The 21,569-nt window shown below is 42.1% G+C and overlaps 1 protein-coding gene across 3 annotated transcripts in view; it reads left to right on the top strand.

The window, feature by feature from the left end:
- hpse2 (heparanase 2) overlaps nt 1-21,569 on the top strand; it is a 100,982-nt gene that overhangs the window by 75,476 nt on the left and 3,937 nt on the right. For all 3 annotated transcript variants that reach the window (XM_064317224.1, XM_064317223.1, XM_064317225.1), the window contains exons 10-11: nt 2,090-2,235; nt 8,476-8,622. In XM_064317224.1, the coding sequence (XP_064173294.1) occupies nt 2,090-2,235; nt 8,476-8,622 (293 nt within the window). The remainder of the gene's footprint in view (nt 1-2,089; nt 2,236-8,475; nt 8,623-21,569) is intronic.

Below are 21,569 nucleotides of genomic sequence, written 5' to 3'. Positions count from 1 at the left end.
TTTACAATTTTATCAAGCTGTAATAATTACAAATCCTTATATGAATTAGTTCATACCAACATAATTGAGCAGTCTAATGTATCTTATGGTTGGAAATTTTTCAATCTGCTCAAACATGTATTTCTTTGATTAGTATTTTTCTACATGAAATTATAATATTCATGCAAAGTAAAACATTTTTTGGCTTGTATACATTTCTCCCTGCCATCAGCCAAGCTGTACTGTATTCTGCAATGTTTGAATGGTATTAGGCTGAAAATTAAGTTAAAGCTACTGTGGGGGGAAGAAAGAAGCCTTTAAATGTTGCCATATGCAGCACTGCCTGAGAATGTTCCGAAGCTCAAGTTGTTCTGAACCTCCCTATTACAGTAGGTGTTGAATCTGGGAGCTTGTAAGAGGCAAGGAGAGTAAAGATCTCTTGTGCTAAAGAGGTGACTTGCAGGCCAGTTGCTGCAAATAAACAAATGTTTGTTATCCCCATCCGCATTTGTTCATATTTTTGTCTCTGGTGTACTAGGTCCTTGCTAAATGGATTTTTCTTTGAAATTTGTGTTAATATTCCCCCTGAATATATTCATGTTGTGTCCATGGCATATTAACCAAGACAATATTACAGTGTTGGTTGGAGGTGGTGGGTTTGCCAAGACTAGCGCACTTAGCTGAAATAGCTCAAAAGGGAGGGAAAAAAAGGCGCCTGGCCATTATTCACAACAAACAATAAATGTAACAAATAAAATAGTAACAAAACATTGCATGTGAAATATTTGGGTTCATTCATCAAATTAATACAAGGATGTATATTAAATGTAATCTCTGAATAACAGTAAAAATGTATTGGTGTTCCATTGACAAATTATTGCCATGGTCCTGTCACCAGAATATTCTTGAAAGTTTTGACAAGGGTTTCTTGTTTGTTTACACTATTTTCTGTGCTGTACCAAATTGTGCTATGTTATTCATTTTGTTTTATTTTGATTCTGTTAGTGCAGAGATTTCTAGACCAGGTTAGAGAGATCATTAAGGAGGCCACTTAAAAAAACTACTTCTACAAGTCTCCCTTTTTGAAGGAGCATTAACAGTTTGCTTTATGTGGGGTTGTGGTATTAAAATGTCATTGATTTACATTCATGTTTTTACATTCAACTGAATAGCTGTGTTTTAAAAAAAAAAAAAATCAACCTCCAGAGAGCAAGTAGTCCTGTAGGTTAACCAGACAGTGAATGACTGAGTTGAGTCAGTGTGCCTGCCCTTGAGCTCCAGCAGTGCCAGTTTGTCCTCAGGTAAGGTAAGGTAAGGTAATCTTTATTATCCCCAAGGGGCCCCCTTAGTTTGTAGGCCTTAATCACTCATCTATTTCAGGAGAGTGACCCAGGCCAGCTCCACACTCCCCCTGCTGCTCTGCACTCAGTCTTCACCTCTTGTCAGCCACACCGAATGTGAAGGCAGAAGGAGCTTTCAGACGTGTTCTCCTCTGCTCAGATACAACTTTTGTGGAACTTGCAGCATGAATGAATGAATGAATGAAAGCATAAAGCAGTTTGATCATTTCCACCAACCAAAGGTTTAATCATTAAACAAAAATGTTTTATTTGCAAATTTGTAATAATTTAGTGTGACATTCTTACAAAGCAACATAAAGCATTATTATTTCAGCTATAAGCGGTGTTCCTATTGTATCTTGTGGCCTTCATTCAAGGAATTGTTAAGCTAATAATGAACAAAAAATCACTTGTTATCACAGTGCAAAAAAACAAAAAACGTATTCAATCTTGAGCTTGCCAGCTCATTTTATAATAATAGCATGAAGGATTTTTATCGTGAAACAATGTTTATTCTTTTTTGGTGGCTTGTAGTTGCATACTTTTTATTGTGTGTGTCTGAATGGAAGGTAATATAACTTATATTTTCCCCATAAAATATTTATAATCAATCTAGGAAAACTTTTTTGTTGTTGAACTTACTCTGCAAACAGTCAAGTTGGTCCAGACTCATTTGTACATGCTTGCTGCTTCCCACTTCCCACTAAACATTTACCCAGAGAAGCATATTTTTTTTTAATGTGTGGCCTATCTGTGTGTTGGTGTTGCAGGATTACTGGCTGTCCTTGCTCTTCAAACAGCTGGTGGGTCCCCGGGTCCTGGCGGTGCACGTTGCTGGGCTACAGCGAAAACCACGCCCAGGCCGAGTGATCCGGGATAAACTGCGCATATATGCACACTGCACCAGCTTCCATAAGTAAGTCTGTGCCATCACACGAGCCAATCATACAACTAAAGCTGCAGAGGAGTGTCAAGGATGTATGGAATTGGTCCAGAAAGTTTCATAATTAGGGTCTGAACATCAGTATCTCCCAATCACATGAGATTTGGGTGTGTCATGAGCACACATTCCCTGCTTTCTGCAAACTGAAACCGCTTATGGAGAGTGAGAATCTTCCGTTTAAAAACCAAACATTTATATTCCCAGAGACATTGAGGGCCTGATTTTTGGTGACAAATTTGCACAGATGTACCTGAGTATGAATGAAATTGATAATGTAATCCTGCCCAGCTTGATAGTTTTGTGGTTTGCAGTAGACTGTTTGTGTCAATATGGGTTGGGAACCAAAATAGGATATGCATGTTCGGTGCTTATATTAATGCATGTTTATATCAATAAAAGTATTGGTCGCTACGCATGTTTTGGTGTCTAATAATGCATTTGTTGTTTTAACTAACCAGTAATAAAGCCAGCTGTAGGTCTGTTTTTTTTCCCCAACATCATACTTTATGAAAATGCTCCATTTCAGTGATTGGCTGTTTTTGAAAATTGTTTGTCAGAAAGCAAAGTTTATTGGTAGAGCCCAGTCTTAAAGTATGCTACCTAACAGGATTAAACAGTAAAAATGTGTACAACAGAAAACATACAAATAAATAATATCCAGTTTCATATAAATCAGAGGAGCGGTAATATGTTTTGACCCATTTCCTCAGGCAAAATTGCTCTCTGAAAACTCCAGTTGCAGAAGACTTGAATCGGTTGTTTCCTTTCCAGTGTTTTATGTTTTTGTAAGTGTCTGAAAGTGCTGCTAATGAACTCTGTACAGCTGTTTCAATAATCCAGGGAGATTACATATTTGTCATTCTTTGAATATAGCTATGGTTTAAGTGCATCTTGCATTTCACTACAACTCAGTTTATATACAACTTTATATCCACCACTTTGTTTTGTAATTGTATCATTTAGCAATAGTGCTGAGACATCCCTCTTGTCCCTAATGTTGATTTTGATTGCATTTACATTTCTTTTAAATGGAAGATTTATTTTATTGGATTTAAATTGATTTGATGCTTGAGGGCCCTTTTATGTCACAGCTATATAGATAAGGCATAATGGTGCATGGCATGCTGTTTCAGGCTTCTTACAGGTTTTATTCATTACAATAGCTATAGAGTTTCAATTAAATATAATTGAAGTTGACAATATGCATTGTGTCCCTTAAATAGTGTGGCAAAGTCAAAAAGTAGTACAGTCTATAAACAAGTTTTACTATTGCAAATGATTAAAACAAATGACATAAAACAATAATAAAACAATACTTCAAACCAAACTTCCACCACGTTGGCACATAATTTATATCTCTCTGTCACCACGTTATTTATTCCTCTTAAACTAACCCCTTTACAACTGTTTTTAGTCACAAAAATACCAAAATCAAATGGTATATGCCTTCATTTGTAAGCATTGTGCTTTACTGTTGGTTTTGCCGTTCCACCTTGACTGCGAAAATAGGGCCCTTAGAGTCTGAAAATAATATCCATGTGCTTTCATTGGCCATACACTGTTTATCTTGTGGAAAAAATGATCTTGGCAGGTTTATTGTAGAAAGTTTGAGACGCCTTAGCTTTTTTTTTTCTTGAGTGGCTAGTACCTTTCCCCTGTTGATATTTACAAGTCACTCTGGTTAGGTGTGTCTACTAAATCTGTGTACAGTACTACAGTGTAAATGGCTCATTATATTAAACAGAACAGGGAACTCCCGGTAAGCTTTCCATTTTAGAGGGACCTCCAGTCCCGGAATGCAATTCAGCGGCTTTCCAAAGCAAATGTGCCATAGGTCTTCTTTTAGATTAAAGCAGTTTTCAAAACCATGTCCTGTCCAGCAAACATCCACTACAGTACTTTATTTTTCTCCCGAGACACCTGAGAACGCATCTCAGTCTGGAACAGCTTTAATGCGTGGGCTCTTATCTGCTTATAATAGAGATGCATAAATAACAGCGTTCAGACACCTGGCCTTTCAGAACACACAGCCATAAAACTTAACCAGTATCAATTATCAAGCATGCACAGCCTCTTTCTCATGTCAAAGAACTGCTGAAAAGTAGCCTGCGCCTTCATCCCATCTCAGGTACTTCCAGTGCCTTGGGGGAAACAATAACCAGGTTTGTCCCCAGACCAGATAAAAAGTGCCACCATCCACTTTGAAGGTTATCAGTTAACCGCAGAGATCTGTGCCGGGGCGGCCAGGCTGTCAGCACCAGAGCAGACATACTGCCTCCAGCCACTTCTCCATTACAGCAGGGGCAGCTTCCCTGGTTCATCCCTTTATCCTAAAGCACCACAATGATTTCTCCTCCATGTTCAACTGTCCGAGCAAGATTAAGACTAATTGCTGCTCTCTGCAACAAATTTAAGCTACTGTAGTCACACCATGCTTTTATGCCTGTGTACAAGGTGATGCTAATGCTGTCCTGTATTCCACCAGTGTGTTGGACAGATGTAGTCCATGTGTCTCTGAGATACATATCTGTGCAGAAAGAGGGCAGCAGCAAGCGCTTAACCCAAAATGGAAGTGAGTTCTAGGGGAGTGTTTGTGTGGGTGGTGTGGGGATAGATTGTGCTTCGCCAGGCACCTGCGGATATCTGGAAGCTGGTGTTGTAGCCATACAGCTGTCAACAATAAGAAGAATCAGTGGGGAAAGGTCGTCTCCCAAACCCCTCATGCAGTCTACCACCCAGAAACACTGCTGGCTACAGCCCTCACTTTATCCAACCCAAATGAAAATGTGTTTCTTTCCAACAGCCACCCGTAGAGTCAGGAATAAACTGATGGAAAAGTTCGGAGATATGATCTTGATGTCCCGGCCAGCTCCCAAGTCATCTTTGGATGAAATAGGCCCTCATGCTTATTTGCTTTTCTAAAGCTTTTCAGTGTAAGAGTGCTTATCTGGGATCATAGATGACCTTGTCTACAATGAGCTAAAATTATAATCTAATTCTTACACATTTTACTAATACAGATCCTAGTCTTAATGTGTGCTTAAATGCCTAGCGCTAATGTTTAAGGCTCATTTGGTTTTAAGTTTTTCTCTCCTTGCTTTAGATATATGGATAGGATTTTACATAGAATCCAGGATATGAAATAGAAGGAAATAAAAAGCAATGTTTATTCGATTGACTGTGTTTTCAACCTTCAGTTTTAGTCTCCTAAGTTCTACCTATGAGTTTGTTGAGGTCTTCTGAAACTTGCTATTTGCCAGAGTGTTAGTAGCTTGGCCTGGGTGCTAGTTCTCGGAGAGAGAGATTACGAGCTGGCCCCTCTGACAAAAGCCAAGCTGTGACCTTTTACGCACTGGTCCCACACAAAACATGTGGTATTCACTACGGCACTGTTTTTCTTGCCTTTGTGTTAAGAGCCCTTATTGGATTTTATCATGTTTGCCTTATCTTCTCCTGGATATTTATCTTTATCTAATACCCAATAGTCCCCAACACTTCAACAGCAGAGCACGGCTCAGACACTCTTGTCTATGTAATTTAAGTGCTGTGGTCTGCTAATCTCATTGCCACAATCAACCCTTAAACATGATGAAGCTTGGACCTGCAGTGCTTGGTTTAAAGCAGCATGTTCTGTGCCCATGACAAGAGAGTTTTTTTGCAAGAAGTACAGCCAAGAAAAACTGTCAAATACCACAGATTGAATGTTTAATGCTGTTGTGCTCCAAAAATAAAGAATAGGTTTAGCATTATAGGAAGTTATAACAGATCACTGGATGCAATTGGAATGTATGGAACTTGTCCAAGTTTGAGTAAACTCTTTCTCTCTCTCTCTCTTTCATGAATAACACTTGCATGTTCTTTTGGAATTAAGGGGATTCAGATTTTTACGTCACCCATTGTGTTCGCAGAATCATTTAGAAGCGTTATGAACAGCCTGTTCTCTCCAGCCAAATGTGGTCCACAGGAAGGAAGAATTGGGGAGATTTAATTGGGAATTCGACAGTTTAGTTTCAGCATTTAAGTTAGCACTCCCAGTGAAATAATGTGTGGGAAAATTATTTGGCAATTGTATTTTGTCCATTTAAAAAATAAATGCATATAATCAGAGTTTAACTCATTTTTGTAACATTATCAGCCATGTCCATCTCAAAAACTTGATTGAAATGAAAAATTGACTTTGCATAAGTTAGTCCTTAGAGTGAGATTGCTACATTCCATCGTACAACTAGGTGAATCCTACAATGGAGATGGAAGAGGTAGAATATTCTATTAATTGTTTGACACAAAGGCCTTACAATTTTGAGTCTTTTGTTCGGCCTTCAGGTGATTATTTAATTGGGATGTGCACAAGATTGAGGTGTAGTCTAAGGAGAACTTGTAGTGAGTTAGATGTTGAGTGACCATAGCTAGAGACACTACATCTATGATAATAGTGAACATTTGCTGGCTCGCATTAGTACTACAGGTGAAGCTACTGTACAGGCCAAGTTTTTATTCCACATTATACCCATTTTTATTTCACTGTATCTGGTATTCAAAATAGCTGGCTTGCATGGTGCTGATCATCAGCAGCAGCCTCAAGTCAAATGCACAAAGTTACAAACAGAAAACCTACATCGAAACACAGCAAAAATGTGAAAATGAATATCATAAATATGGTATGTTGCACAATATGTTTTAATTTAAAATATTTAAAGAGATCAGCTTAGCAAGTTTCAAATCATTTTTCAGATAGTTTAGTCATAATTTTAATACCAGTGACTTCTATGGGTGCCTAGTACAGGCCAGGCAACCCGAGCATACAGGGTGCAATGGTTTACAGTTGGTGATGAATTTTAAAGTTCCATGATAAGGAGTATCAATGATTCCAAAATGCATGGAATATAAAACATCACCTTTGCCAAGCGCAGGCATAAAAACTGCAAAAAGAAGTCTCTTTAGCTTCAAAAGAAAAGCAAGACTTGTTACTAAAATAAAAACCCTGCTTCAACTTCAGTTTTCATCCAAGCTGCTGAATATGTGGCTTAAAAGAAAGAGTCATCAATTAAAATCCCAAGGCATTTGTACAATGTGAAAAAGTTCAAGGAGGGTGAATTCTTTAAAAAATTCACAGAGTCAAAGATTATAGCTAGATAGCATCATCATAGCTAGCGGGATCCCTAAAGCCTGCTATAACTATCCTTTAACTATGGAGTGGAAATAAGACGATGCGAGGTGAATTTGAAGGTGTTACGTGTGTCTGTCTTTCCTCTAGACCTTATTGGTATCACCTAATTTGATTGAAGCCACCTGGGCCCTCACATTTAAAAGACTGCGATGCCCAGGCCTCGGAAGTTGCTTCCTTTTTGGTGCGAGTGCTTCCGGTGTTTTTTCTCCTTCAAGGCCTAGGGCTTGGTTAGTCCGTGTTTTTTTCATATTTGTCCTGACATTTTTCCTTTTCCTACTTACACACACATTTACACATATGCTTGTATTCATACATAAATTTACCCTCAACTCTTTTTGTTTAAATAAACTTCTTTGTCTTCTTGCATTTTTATGTTGTGGTTATTCAGGGAGTGGTCATCAGGCACGGTTAATTCTTATAGCTAAGAAGAAGTGGGTCTTCTGTCTGAATCAGAAGGAGATTGTATTTCTTTTGTCTGTTTAGATAGTTATATTCACCATTTCACTAAACTGCTGTGCAATTGCTATAATTGTTACTAAGTTGGCTAGACCTCTACAATGACTGATGGATTGACAGACCATCAGTCATTGTTCTTGTTAATGTAATTTGGCTAGTTTGAGTCCTTTGTTACATCACTGCCTGAGATGTAAAAATAAAAAGGATTTTGAAGTGGGTGTGGCTTAATAAAATCTCAATTTCTCTGTATATCTGCCCATGCAGCCATGAGAATATACTTTTTAAAATCCTACTCATTATGGGCCCATGACTGTAATGTGACTGTAAAACACCTGTAGTGAAATGGATTGGTCTATATGCTTTTGTCAGCCTCACAAATAGTTTCCTGTCCATTTTAAGGCATGTATGTTAATGTAATTCCCATGCAAATAAGACGATGCACAAGTTGCCCTTTTGCATGAGTCCTCAAAGAGACATAGGATATTCTAAGCTGTTTGCCAATGACACTTGTAACAGTGTGTGTGGAGAGTGTGTGCTGTATTTGTCCTCTTTTCCTTTGCTGACATTTTAACACCCTTTTCATCTCACAGTCATAATTATGTGCGAGGATCCATAACCATCTACATCATTAATCTGCACCGGTCACGAAAGAAAATCAAACTAGCCGGGACCTTGCGCAACAAAACAGTTCATCAGTACCTGTTGCAGCCCTTGGGAGCAGATGGACTCCAGGCAAAGTAAGTACATCTATTAATTTAAACTAATTGCATACAGAAAAGGTACTGTAACAGCCAGGCCACACCCAAGAGTTTAATGGGATAGTTGACTTTTTTATGTTTATATATTGTTGAATTTTTAGTGGATGATTTTATTTGGCTCAGTTTTTATGTGCAATGAATAATAATTTAGACACTTAAAGGGGCATTTATGGATTTGTGGTCTAAAGCAGACTCCAAAGAAACTTGTACAGTGGCGTTGTTTTAAGAGAATATACATACCAACAGATTAATTTCAAACCATTCATTCTTGATTATAAAGATAAATATCAGTTTTTACATCAAGCCAGGACATCTTTCCTTGAGGACATATTAAGCAGATTGTTGCAGTAATAGAATAGCTATGCATGATGCAAAACTGGGCATTCCAATTTGGAAGAAAAGTAAAATTAAAGGAGCAGTTGAGATTGGTGTAGGTGTGGAATTTTTAATGTGAATCTGAGCCCATAATGTTCTGTTCCCCTGCTCTTACTGGATCGGAAGGCCTGAACTGAGAGCAACTCCCATCATTGGCCCTAACGAGCGTGACTTGTCTCAATTTCCAGCTTTAGCAATCACAACTTGAACATTTGTGTGAAAAAGGGGGGGCTCTGTTCCCATCCCATTTCGGGGCTTAGCTCAAATCTGATGGAGATCACACCCTTCACAGGCTCAGGAAGGGCTGATTACCATCCTAAGAACTCTGTGCTTGTTTTCTGAAACAATATGAAACTGCAGCACTAATGGAATATCCCATTTCACAAGCACTGACCTAAATAGAGGAGCAGCCTGAAAATGAGGCTGAGGAGGACCCAGGTTAAGATAACATGGCGGATCTGCTGTTTATAGTCTGTAATCACTTAGGGAAAGGGCCTGGGACATTCTTCCATGCAAATATAAACAGGACCATAGTTCAGGATTGTCATCTTAAGAAAGGCAAAGTACAGCTAACGAAAACAAGTGCAAACCCACTGACTCAGGCTGGCCAAACCTGTTCTGGGTGAACTACCGTCCTGTAGGTTTTAATTTCAACCCTAATTTGGCACACCTGATTCTACTATTTAGCCACTCAATGAGATCTCTAGCTGTTAAATGAGGTGTGCTTCATTAGGGTTTGAGTGAAAACCTACAGGATGGTAAATGTCCAGGAACAGGGTTGAGCAGCCCTGCTCTAAATAAATGGCACCCCCCAAGGTGAAGTAATCCAGACACATTTCCCATTTACTTGCTATTCAAATCCCTCTAGTCAGAGGGAAATGGACAAGAGTGATGAGGCTTACTGTCCAGCAGTATATGCTAGTGAAGACTGCAACAGAATTTCAGAGAGGATGTTTCATGGAAAAGCAGTACATGCATTGCAATACATTTTATATGGAATTATGTCCAGACACATGTACAGATAGACCTCAAGATATGCTTGTGCATGTGCCTCTGCTTTTTTTTTGGTTTTTTTCTGACTCAATGTGCTGATAGGGGATCTCGTGTTGAGAATGTCTCAATGGCCATTAGCTAGCTAATGGTTTCATTCCTTCTGGGCTTTGGGCAGGGTGTCCCTTCTCCCCTGATAAACAAGTGCATCTCTGCATCCACGGGAACATGATTTCTTGAAAAGAATAGGATGACACCACATTTTTATTTTGAGAGTATGACTGCAAAAGTTTTGCACATAGTTAAGTAAAAATGGCATGTAAAAAGTTTTTGGATCTATATCCAATTTTTGCATTTTGGATGTAAATATTTATTTTTTTATATTGAGGATTTTTTTAAAAAGCATACAGTACAAAATATTAAGCTGATAATAAACATGCACAAGTTCGTCTTGTGCGTACTGTGCATAGCTTCAAGGACTGGTATGGATTTTTTTGGGTTCCTGCTCCCTGCTCCCTGCTACAGTGCATGTACTGCTACAGTGCATGTTCTTATCGCCATTCACAGCCATAAGCTCTGAGATGTTTGGAACTCACTGTGACACCTCATTAAGCTCCTGGCTCTGTTTTTGAGGTTTAACCCTAATCCTGAAATTCCACTGTAAGGATTTAGGTTGTTTGTAGTGTTGAAGGTGGATTATATGGTAATTAATGAACCTGTAACCCCTGGAGAAGAATGTCTGTGCTGTTATTCATGGAGGAGGAAGTAAGAGGCTACTTTTATTAAGAATTTACAAGGTCCAGATGTTACTACAGTTCTTACATTTGTAAGTTTGCTTATCTGACATTATACCAAGAAAGATGGCGTGAATTAAAATTAAAGTCTTGGAAGCCTTAGAAGGTCGCATCGCAGTGCATTCTGGGCAATATCACCACTCAGAGGCGTGTTTTTTGTTGGCTCCATTAAAGGAAGTTAAATAAAGAGACTGAGTGAGTGTGGATCCTCCCTCCACTCGCTTAATTTGGAATTAAATGCCCTTAGTGGTGACGGCCATCTTACATCCAAGTCGCTTCAGGGATTCTCCCTCCAATCGAGGGGGAGTGAGTACGAAGTAGAAAACATTTGTTTTGGAACATGGCCCGGGGACATCGAATTCACCAGTCACACCACCTTACAGCAATCAAATGGATTAATTAGATAAGAAAACTGGACAAACTTTTGTGATCTCATTGTAAAAATTGTAAAGGGGGAAAACTAAAATTAGGGAAAAGAAAACAATGGGAAAAAACCATACTTTCAATGTTCTATATATATTTGTCATAAAATCAGTAATCCATAAATTGAAACCAATTTTGTATTTCATTATTAACTGGGGGAAGATAGAAAATTGAACTGATAGGTGTTACACAGACCCCAAAGTTGTTGTCATTGTCCATTACACAACTGACTGGCAAAAACATCAAAAGGTCCCTTTTCAGAAAACTGGATGCCTGGTATTCTGCGTTCCAGGCTGTAATTTTCAAATGTTTTCAGGTACCTGAGACTTTTTTTTGAATATGTTATAGGACTTTGTGTACTTACATATGTACTTTAAAGTTAGATATATAATTCATTGATTCATTAATGTTTAAAATTGAATGTATATGTTCATCTGAAAAATATTTACCCCCACAATTTTAATATTGTGAAAATTTCAGAATGAAAAGAAGTATACAGTAACATAAAATACCAGATAATTTATTTTTCCTACAACAGAAGTGAACTGAATTTTGTTTATTTATGAACATGTGACTCTACTTCTTAATATTAAATATAATACTTGCTTGTAATAATAGTTATACTAATAACTTATAAATAGTAATACTTGTAATAAAGGGTAACAGAAAATTAATAAGGAAATTACCAAGAACCAGTATCTTTACAATGCAGAGATGCAATGACAATTTCTGTGTGTGTGTGTGTGTGTGTGTGTCAGAATCTGCAGTTGTGGAAAATCCTTGTCACAGAAATGGTGACTGTTTAACCTCCTCCCCAAAAACTATTCTCAGCAGAGTACCTAAACAGACCACAACAAGCAGAAATCCATGTACCAGGGAACTCTTTCATCTCTGTTTAGAAATGCATAAGCATTGTCAAGGACCCCTTTCTGTATAGTGTAAAACTTGAGACTGTTGTATTGAACAGATTTGCAAGTTTGAAATTGTACAAACAAACAATTTAGTGAAGACTGAAAATCATTAAACAGTATGACATTGTCCTCATGTAACATTTGGTGTTCGACAGAAGAGACTGTGAGGTTTTGCTGGGTTTGTAGACACACTTCAAAGGCTAACTAAAAAATTGACAGTCCTGATCTGTCATTTATTTTATGCCCATTAAATACTTAATGACTGGTGTGATGTGAAAGGGACCTTGTATCAGTCTTAAAAACTCATAGAGATGTGAAGGAAACATAAATACAGATCCCACCAGAACTGAATCCAATATTTCATATTTGCTTTAGAATGTACTTAAGTAGAAAAAGTACAATGCCACAAAAGTATGCAAAAGTTTCCCATCACTGTTGTAGTCTGTATTTCCGGTCACTTGTCTCCCCAGTACTGTCTCTGTGTCTGTGTTCCCTGAGCTGCTTCACTCCCCTGTACTTGTGTGATTTCACTATTCGGGTGGTTCCGGGTTTTCGTGGTTTCCCCCCTTCTTTCCAGTCTCGCTTTACTTTCTTCCTGCTGATTTCTAGTTTTACTAATTTCTACTAATCCCTACTAACTTATAGATTGTAAAGTACTAACCTCACTAATATACTAACATGTGAATATTACTAATGGACTAACACACACTAGTTTTGGGTTTTTGATAGTTTAGATCACTATACTAATACATTAACCAGTCTCCCCTTTTCCATGCTGCGCTGTAGCTCCGCCCCTTTTCTTTCTAGCCTGCTCTAACGCTGAGTTCTGCAATTGCCTGCACCTGTCTCTTGCTCTAACTGCACCTCTCTCTCTGCACGTGTTTTACCTGCTAAACCCAGGCCGTCTGTTATCATTGTTGTCTATGTGATTCCAGTCCGCGTTTTGTCAGTCCCCTGTCATTTAATTAGTTATCCTAATGTTCTTCACCTGGATGTTGTTTGTTACTCCGCCCTCACTCACGTAACCCCTCCTTGATTGTTACCTTCCCCAGTGTATAAATGTCAGTCTTTTCCACCGAGTCCCTGTCAGAACGTTGATCATATTCATTGTGCCGATTATTTGTAAGCCTTTGTTTATTGAGATTCTTGCGACACCCCTTTGCCCGACTTCGAGTTTGCCTGCCCCTTTTGGTTTTGTTTGATCTGGTTCGACCTTCGCTTTTCTTTGACTTCTCTTTGCCTGCCCCTTTGTACCTTCGCTATTTCTGATCTCCTGGTTTTTGACTTTTTGCCTGTCTTTTTACTTTTCTTTTGGAAACTCGATTCTGTACCGCACTCTCTCTGATCACCTGGCTTCGAACTTCGCACTGATTATAGACAACGTTTTTTGGATTTCCCTGGTCTGCGTGTGGGTCCTTACACAGAACATCACAGTACGTTCTGACCAGGATGGACCCAGCGGACCCTGCCCAGGTACAATTTGTACTTGGGCAGCAGGGAGCCATGTTGGGACGCCACCAGTCCCACTTGGAGTCGGTCTCTCACCAGCTGCAGACCCTAACCTCCTGCGTGGCGGAGCTGATATCTGCACTCCGGGCTTCCTCGCCTGGCTTCGCTCCCCAGCAACCTGCGGCTCCCGCTACGCCTGACATCCCACCTGTACGTGCTCGTGAGCCTGACCTTCCTCCTCCGGAGAAGTATGACGGAGAACCTGGTGGCTGCCGCCCATTCCTTACCCAGTGCCGGCTGATCTTCCAGCTACAGCCAGCTACCTTCCCCACTGAGCAGGCCCGAGTTGCCTACATCATCACGCAGCTCACCGGGCGAGCTAGGAAGTGGGGAACGGCTGCCTGGGAGGAGGGGCTTCCCTGCGTGCAGACCTCCACGCTGCTCGCAGAAGAGATGAAACGGGTCTTCGACCGCTCCAAGCACGGCCATGATGCGGCGCAAGAACTCCTGCGCATGCGCCAAGGGGGAATGACGGTGTCGGACTTCGCCATCGACTTTCGTACTCTGGCTACCGCCAGTGGCTGGGAGGAGAAATCTCAGTACGACACCTTCCTCAATGGCCTGTCTGAGAGCGTGAAGGACGAGCTGCTGACCCGGGACCTGCCCGAGGACCTAAACGATCTCATTGCCCTGGCTATCCGCGTGGATTCACGCATCCGAGAGCGCCAACGGGCTCGCAGTCAAGGGGTCTACAACCGAGCAGTCACTGAGAGATCCAGAACCACTGCTGCACCTTCTACCAATCTCAAACCTCCTCCAGTCATGATGTCGGACCCGGAGCCGATGCAAGTCAACCGTGCTCGCCTGACCAAGGAGGAGAGGGATAGAAGAATGCACACCAGGTCATGCCTCTACTGTGGGAAACCAGGCCACTATGTCGCAGCCTGCCCGCTAAAAGACAACGCCCGCTAGTGTGTCGAGAAGCACTAGTGGGTATGATTCCAACCGAATCCTCCTCCAAACACCGGACTTGCCTGCCTGTCAACATTGAGTGGGATGGACGAACCAAAGGGACCACCGCCCTCATCGACTCCGGGGCCGAGGAGAACTTCCTGGACGCTGGGGCCGCCGAGAGATGGGGGATCCCCTTGGAGAAGATGTCATGCCCCTAGTGGCCAACTCGCTCAATGGTCAAAGGTTGGCGAATATTACTCACACCAGCGTTCCTCTCAAGGTTCGGCTCTCCGGCAACCATCAAGAGGAGCTTCGGCTCCACATCATTGAATCTCCCCACTCACCCATCATTCTCGGGCATCCCTGGCTTGAGAAGCACAACCCCACCTTGGAGTGGAACTCGCACAAGATTTTGGGCTGGAGCCCATTCTGTTTAGCATCTTGTCTGCGAGAGGCCCATTCTTCTGTTCCTGAGTCACCTCCTCCCGAGAAGCCGACGGACCTGTCGGCGGTTCCTCCCGAGTACCTGGACCTAGAAGAGGTCTTCAGCAAGTCCCGAGCCACCTCTCTGCCTCCTCACCGCCCTTACGACTGCACCATTGACCTGAAGCCCGGCACCACTCCCACCAGAGGTCGATTGTTTCTCTCTGTCTCGGCCGGAGACGGAAGCTATGAATAACTACCTCCAGGAGTCCTTGACTGCCGGCATCATCCGTCCTTCATCCTCACCAGCAGGGGCCGGATTCTTCTTTGTGGGGAAGAAGGATGGCTCACTCCGGCCTTGCGTCGACTACCGAGCCCTCAATGACATTACGATCAAGAACCGTTACCCACTCCCCTCATGGCTTCCGCCTTTGAACTCCTGCAAGGAGCCACCATATTCACCAAGCTGGACCTGCGCAACGCCTATCACCTGGTGCGCATTCGAGAGGGCGATGAATGGAAGACAGCCTTCAACACTCCTACCGGACACTGGGAGTATTTGGTGATGCCCTTCGGGCTCACAAACGCACCAGCTATTTTCCAGACACTGGTGAATGATGTTCTGAGGGACTGGATAAATAAGTTTGTTTTGTATACCTGGATGACATCCTGATCTTTTCCAAAACTAAGGAGGAACATATCATCCAGGTCCGCAAGGTGCTCCAGAGACTGTTGGAGAACCGCTTATTTGTCAAGGCGGAGAAATGTGAGTTTAGTTGCAACACCACTTCTTTCCTGGGATACATCATCTCCGCCGGCAGCATTCAGATGGACCCCCAGAAGATCCGGGCAGTTGTGGAATGGCCTCAGCCAGACTGTCGTCGGGAACTGCAACGTTTCCTGGGCTTCGCCAACTTTTACCGCCGTTTCATCCGTAATTACAGTTCTCTGGCAGCCCCACTCACCGCCCTCACATCCATTAAGACCCGATTCCAGTGGAACGCCCAGGCTGAAACAGCCTTCCGAGCCCTCAAAACCACTTCACCTCTGCACCCATCCTTGTTCATCCTGACTCTGCGGCTCAGTTCATCGTAGAGGTTGATGCCTCCAACATTGGGGTGGGAGCCGTTCTCTCTCAGCGTTCCTCCAGGGACAATAAGATCCATCCCTGTGCCTACTTCTCTCACCGCCTGACACCCACAGAACAGAACTATGACATTGGGAACCGTGAGCTGTTGGCGGTGAGGATGGCTTTGGGAGAATGGCGCCATTGGCTTGAGGGCTCTCAAACACCTTTCCTGGTGTGGACTGATCATAAGAACCTGGAGTACCTTCACACAGCCAAACGCCTCAACTCTCGCCAGGCCCGATGGGCACTATTCTTCTCCAGATTTGACTTTACCCTTGCTTACCGCCCCGGGTCAAAGAATACCAAGCCCGACGCCCTCTCCGCCGGTTTGAACCACCCACCAAAGATCCTTCACCTGACACCATCCTCCCGCGGAGCTGTTTCATCAATGCCATTCACTTGGACATCGAGGAGATGGTTCGTAAGGCCCAGGAGGATGAGGCTGGTCCAAGTAATTGCCCAGCGGATCGTCTCTACGTTCCTGCCCAAGTCCGCTCTCAAGTTCTCCTTTGGGGCCACGCTTCGCAACTCTCATGCCACCCGGGGCCACCAGAACCAGGACATTTATTCAGAGACGTTTTTGGTGGCCCTCCATGAAACAAGAGATCTTGGACTTTGTGGCTGCCTGCTTGGTCTGTGCCCAGAACAAACCCTCTCACCACCCACCCTCAGGTCTGTTACAGCCCCTCCCCATCCCACACCGCCCTGGTCTCACATAGCATTAGATTTCATCACAGGCTTACCCCATCCAACACTTTCACCACTATCCTCACCATAGTTGATAGGTTCTCTAAAGCTGTTCACTTCGTTCCCCTCACCAAGCTTCCCTCTGCCAAAGAAACCGCCAACTTACTCATTCATCACGTTATTAGATTACACGGCATCCCCACTAATATAGTTTCCGATAGAGGCCCCCAGTTCACTGCACGTTTCTGGAAAGCTTTCTGCTCACTGTTGGGTTCCTCCATTAGCCTATCCTCAGGATTTCACCCCCAGACCAATGGCCAGACCGAGCGGGCCAATCAAGTGATCGAAACTGTCCTTAGATGCCTCTGCTCCAAGAACCCCACCTCATGGTCTTATCAACTACCCTGGGCAGAGTATGCCATTAACTCACACACCTCCGCTTCCAAACTTTCTCCGTTCGAGTGCTGCCTAGGGTACCAGCCGCCTCTATTCCCTAGTCAGGAGGAGGAGGTGGGGGTCCCTCAGCTGAAGCCTTCATCCGGCGCTGCAGGAGAACATGGAAGACCGCTCGCCTCAACTTGCTTCGCGCCAGCGCCAGGATGAAGGTGACGGCCGATCGCCGCCGCTCCAAAGCCCCCTCCTACAGAGTTGGACAGCGTGTTTGGCTCACCACCAGAGACATTCCCCTACGTGTTGAGTCCCAGAAGTTAGCTCCTCGTTTTATTGGCCCCTTCCCTATTGTTAAGATCCTCAGCCCCACTGCTGTTATATTAAAGTTACCCTCCACCATGCGCAGAATTCACCCCACTTTTCATGTTTCCCGCTTAAAACCCGTTGTTACCCCTCCCCTCTGCCCTGCCCCTGAGCCCCCCCTCCCCCCGACTCATTGATGGTGGTGATGCCTACACTGTGAACAAACTGCTGGATGTTCGTCGTCGGGGTCGCGGCCTTCAGTACCTGGTGGACTGGGAAGGCTACGGCCCCGAGGAAAGAAGCTGGATCCCCTCTCGCTTCATTTTGGATAAGCAGCTTATTAAGGACTTTCATGTTAAACACCCTGTGCCACCGGTGAAAACGCCAAGAGGCGTTTCCTAGGGGGGGGGGTACTGTTGTAGTCTGTATTTCCGGTCACTTGTCTCCCCAGTACTGTCTCTGTGTCTGTGTTCCCTGAGCTGCTTCACTCCCCTGTACTTGTGTGATTTCACTATTCGGGTGGTTCCGGGTTTTCGTGGTTTCCCCCCTTCTTTCCAGTCTCGCTTTACTTTCTTCCTGCTGATTTCTAGTTTTACTAATTTCTACTAATCCCTACTAACTTATAGATTGTAAAGTACTAACCTCACTAATATACTAACATGTGAATATTACTAATGGACTAACACACACTAGTTTTGGGTTTTTGATAGTTTAGATCACTATACTAATACATTAACCAGTCTCCCCTTTTCCATGCTGCGCTGTAGCTCCGCCCCTTTTCTTTCTAGCCTGCTCTAACGCTGAGTTCTGCAATTGCCTGCACCTGTCTCTTGCTCTAACTGCACCTCTCTCTCTCTGCACGTGTTTTACCTGCTAAACCCAGGCCGTCTGTTATCATTGTTGTCTATGTGATTCCAGTCCGCGTTTTGTCAGTCCCCTGTCATTTAATTAGTTATCCTAATGTTCTTCACCTGGATGTTGTTTGTTACTCCGCCCTCACTCACGTAACCCCTCCTTGATTGTTACCTTCCCCAGTGTATAAATGTCAGTCTTTTCCACCGAGTCCCTGTCAGAACGTTGATCATATTCATTGTGCCGATTATTTGTAAGCCTTTGTTTATTGAGATTCTTGCGACACCCCTTTGCCCGACTTCGAGTTTGCCTGCCCCTTTTGGTTTTGTTTGATCTGGTTCGACCTTCGCTTTTCTTTGACTTCTCTTTTGCCTGCCCCTTTGTACCTTCGCTATTTCTGATCTCCTGGTTTTTGACTTTTTGCCTGTCTTTTTACTTTTCTTTTGGAAACTCGATTCTGTACCGCACTCTCTCTGATCACCTGGCTTCGAACTTCGCACTGATTATAGACAACGTTTTTTGGATTTCCCTGGTCTGCGTGTGGGTCCTTACACAGAACATCACAATCACGTCAGTATGATTCAATTTTATTTGTTTAGAGCATTTTACAGTGGCATTGTCATAAACTTTCTTTATCAAAATGGTTTCACGGCATGTTTTTTTTTTCATCACGGATAGCAAACTACTGAATTATATTTTAAACAGAGGCTAAACTATAAACGTAGTCAAACTGTAATTAGACTCGCTGCCCTCTAAACAGTCATTCATGGACATTAAGCTGACACTGTGGCAGGTATGATATCGTAGCTGTTTGCTTGCTTGCTCGCTCATACAAAAAAAAAAAAAAACCCTTTTGACCATTCCTTGTGAATGGCTTGTGGGTCACGTATTCAAAATTCAAAAAGAAGAAACAGGCAATATAAAACACTCTTTGGCAGTGTTTCAATGACTGGCCCATTGTTATTACCCATGATATATTTAGTCTCTTGTTTAGCTAGCCAGGTATCACCAGACAGGTGGTGACTGATCACATGCTATTGATGAAAGCTACATTTTCCATTCTGCATCATCACTGTCATTTTCTACACTATTATGAAAATCCTGTATATTGTATGTATAACAAACAGCCTTCTAACATTCTGTGCCTTTTCAAGAAATATTATGATGGCGCAATCTGGATTAACACTTGAGCAATGCGTTAAGTGCAGTGAATCTGTTTGTGTTTGTTCCCGCTGGAGAGCCCCATGTTGGGGGATTACTGAAAGCTGTGTGCAGTGCTCATCTCCAGCTCTATACTCGTCTGCTCTTGACCTCCCACCCCGTAGCAGACGGTCAAGATAACCAAGCTGACCAGATCCGATCAGAAACTTAAAAGAGAACGGAATCAAATCCCCCCCTCATTTTGTGTTGACATAACAAACAAAAAAAATACTTATTTTAGTAGCCTTCATAATGTGATTTACAGCGTTGGCGCAAAGTTGACAAAGTACTTATGAAACTACCTGCAAGTTACAACTGCAGCCAGCATTCTGACTCTTATTGTGTATGTAAAGAAGGCCAATATGATCAGTCAGAAAGGAAAGGTAGAGAAAAATATGTACAAATATATTTATAGTTCTGCCTGTCTGCTCTCTGCATAACTGTGCACTATATTATATCAAAAATGTTATAGTCTTGCAAAGTTCAGTAAGAAAAATATCTTTTTATGGTCTCTGTGTTACGTTTTCCTTGTCAGGTCATCTGTGCACACACATGCCCACATCTGTAACCAGGGCCGCTGCAGCACAAACATATGGAACCATTAGGGGAGTTTAATGTAATTTACATCATATTTAAAGGAAATGCGAACTCCCCTTTCCCTGTGCACGGCACAGTGCAAAGTGTGCTTACATACTTTGTCTGGCTCTTTGAACTGGCCAACATAAATCCTCAGCAAGAAAGTGACTGCAGAGATCAACAAGCAGGCTCTTTGGTGTCACTTCTGAAGTGTCACAGCATCCTAACACATCAAACCATGGACACGCAGGTACAGAGGACAGCAGGCTATAGGGTTTACAATGGAGCACTGCAGGTAGCATGAGATGATCACGTCAGTTAGCGGCAGTATAGTCGATCAAATCCAGACAAAATTTTAGCACATGCATAGCTTGTATTTAGATCAAAGGAAATGTTGGTCTTGATGTATATCCAAAGTTTGATAAATCTAACTAAAGCAGTCAGAAGTGGTTTATAAAGATGTTTACCTGGGATACTTTTTTCAGCATCCCTGGCCATAGAACAGAGGAAACTGGAGAGCCGAGTTAAGACAATAGCAGGTACACTGAAGGTCTTGTGTTCTTATTGGAAAGATCAGTGAGTACGTTCAGATGAAATGTGCAGATGCAACAGCACCCACTGATTCATTGTCATAATTTCCAGATTTCCACAATTGCTTTTATCAGCAGGCTTTTTTGAAAGATGGGAGTAGCAGGGTTAAATTAAGTGACTCAAAGGACAAATTGTATTACTTTTGCACATGGCAGTGATGGGTTGTGTGTCTGTCTTTATCTGCAAAGAGAACTGTGATAGGATGGCGGTGTTATCAATGGATGGCATTGTGTGGTCATTTTAAGGTTGTATTGAGCATGTATTTACAGCTTGTGCACTTTCATTATTTATAGATATGCCAGAAAAACCAGCAATTTTCACTTCAGAGTGTTAATCATTGTAAAAATGTTTAGTTGTATGAACTCATTGTTCATGAAAAGATAGTACACCATTTATATTAACTGAAATGTCTATTTTAGACTGGAACAATAGACCTGGTCAATTTTTAAATGACCAGTTTTATTTATTAGAAATTGATATTTGAGACACAAAAATCTAGCAGTTTTAAGCTACTGCACCAGGCAGAGTTGCTTCAGGGATTTATAATGTAAAATACATGTTGCTAAATGATGTCTTCTGCTGAAAAATCTAATTTTGCGATAATAGCGCCCTCCAGTGAGATATGGATGAAAATCACAAGGGCCTAGATCATTGCCATACAAAACTAATTTGATTTCTCTATGAGCCTGTAGTTGAAATTTTATTTTGAGAGATGTGCAATATGTGTTTCGTTTTTTCTGTATCATAATAGTAGCTGTGGTTCAAATCCAGAAGGGATTTTGGCATGGCAAGCATTTATGTTCTTTCTGTGTTCTTAGCTTTGTATATGGAACCAAAAACATTTAATTTACTAATATAGCAAGTCCCTGAGCTGCATAA

Source organism: Anguilla rostrata, chromosome 18 (genome assembly GCF_018555375.3).
Source record: "Anguilla rostrata isolate EN2019 chromosome 18, ASM1855537v3, whole genome shotgun sequence".
NCBI lineage: Eukaryota > Metazoa > Chordata > Actinopteri > Anguilliformes > Anguillidae > Anguilla > Anguilla rostrata.
Note: the sequence above shows the minus strand (reverse complement) of the source record. Positions and strands in the feature narration are given on the sequence as shown.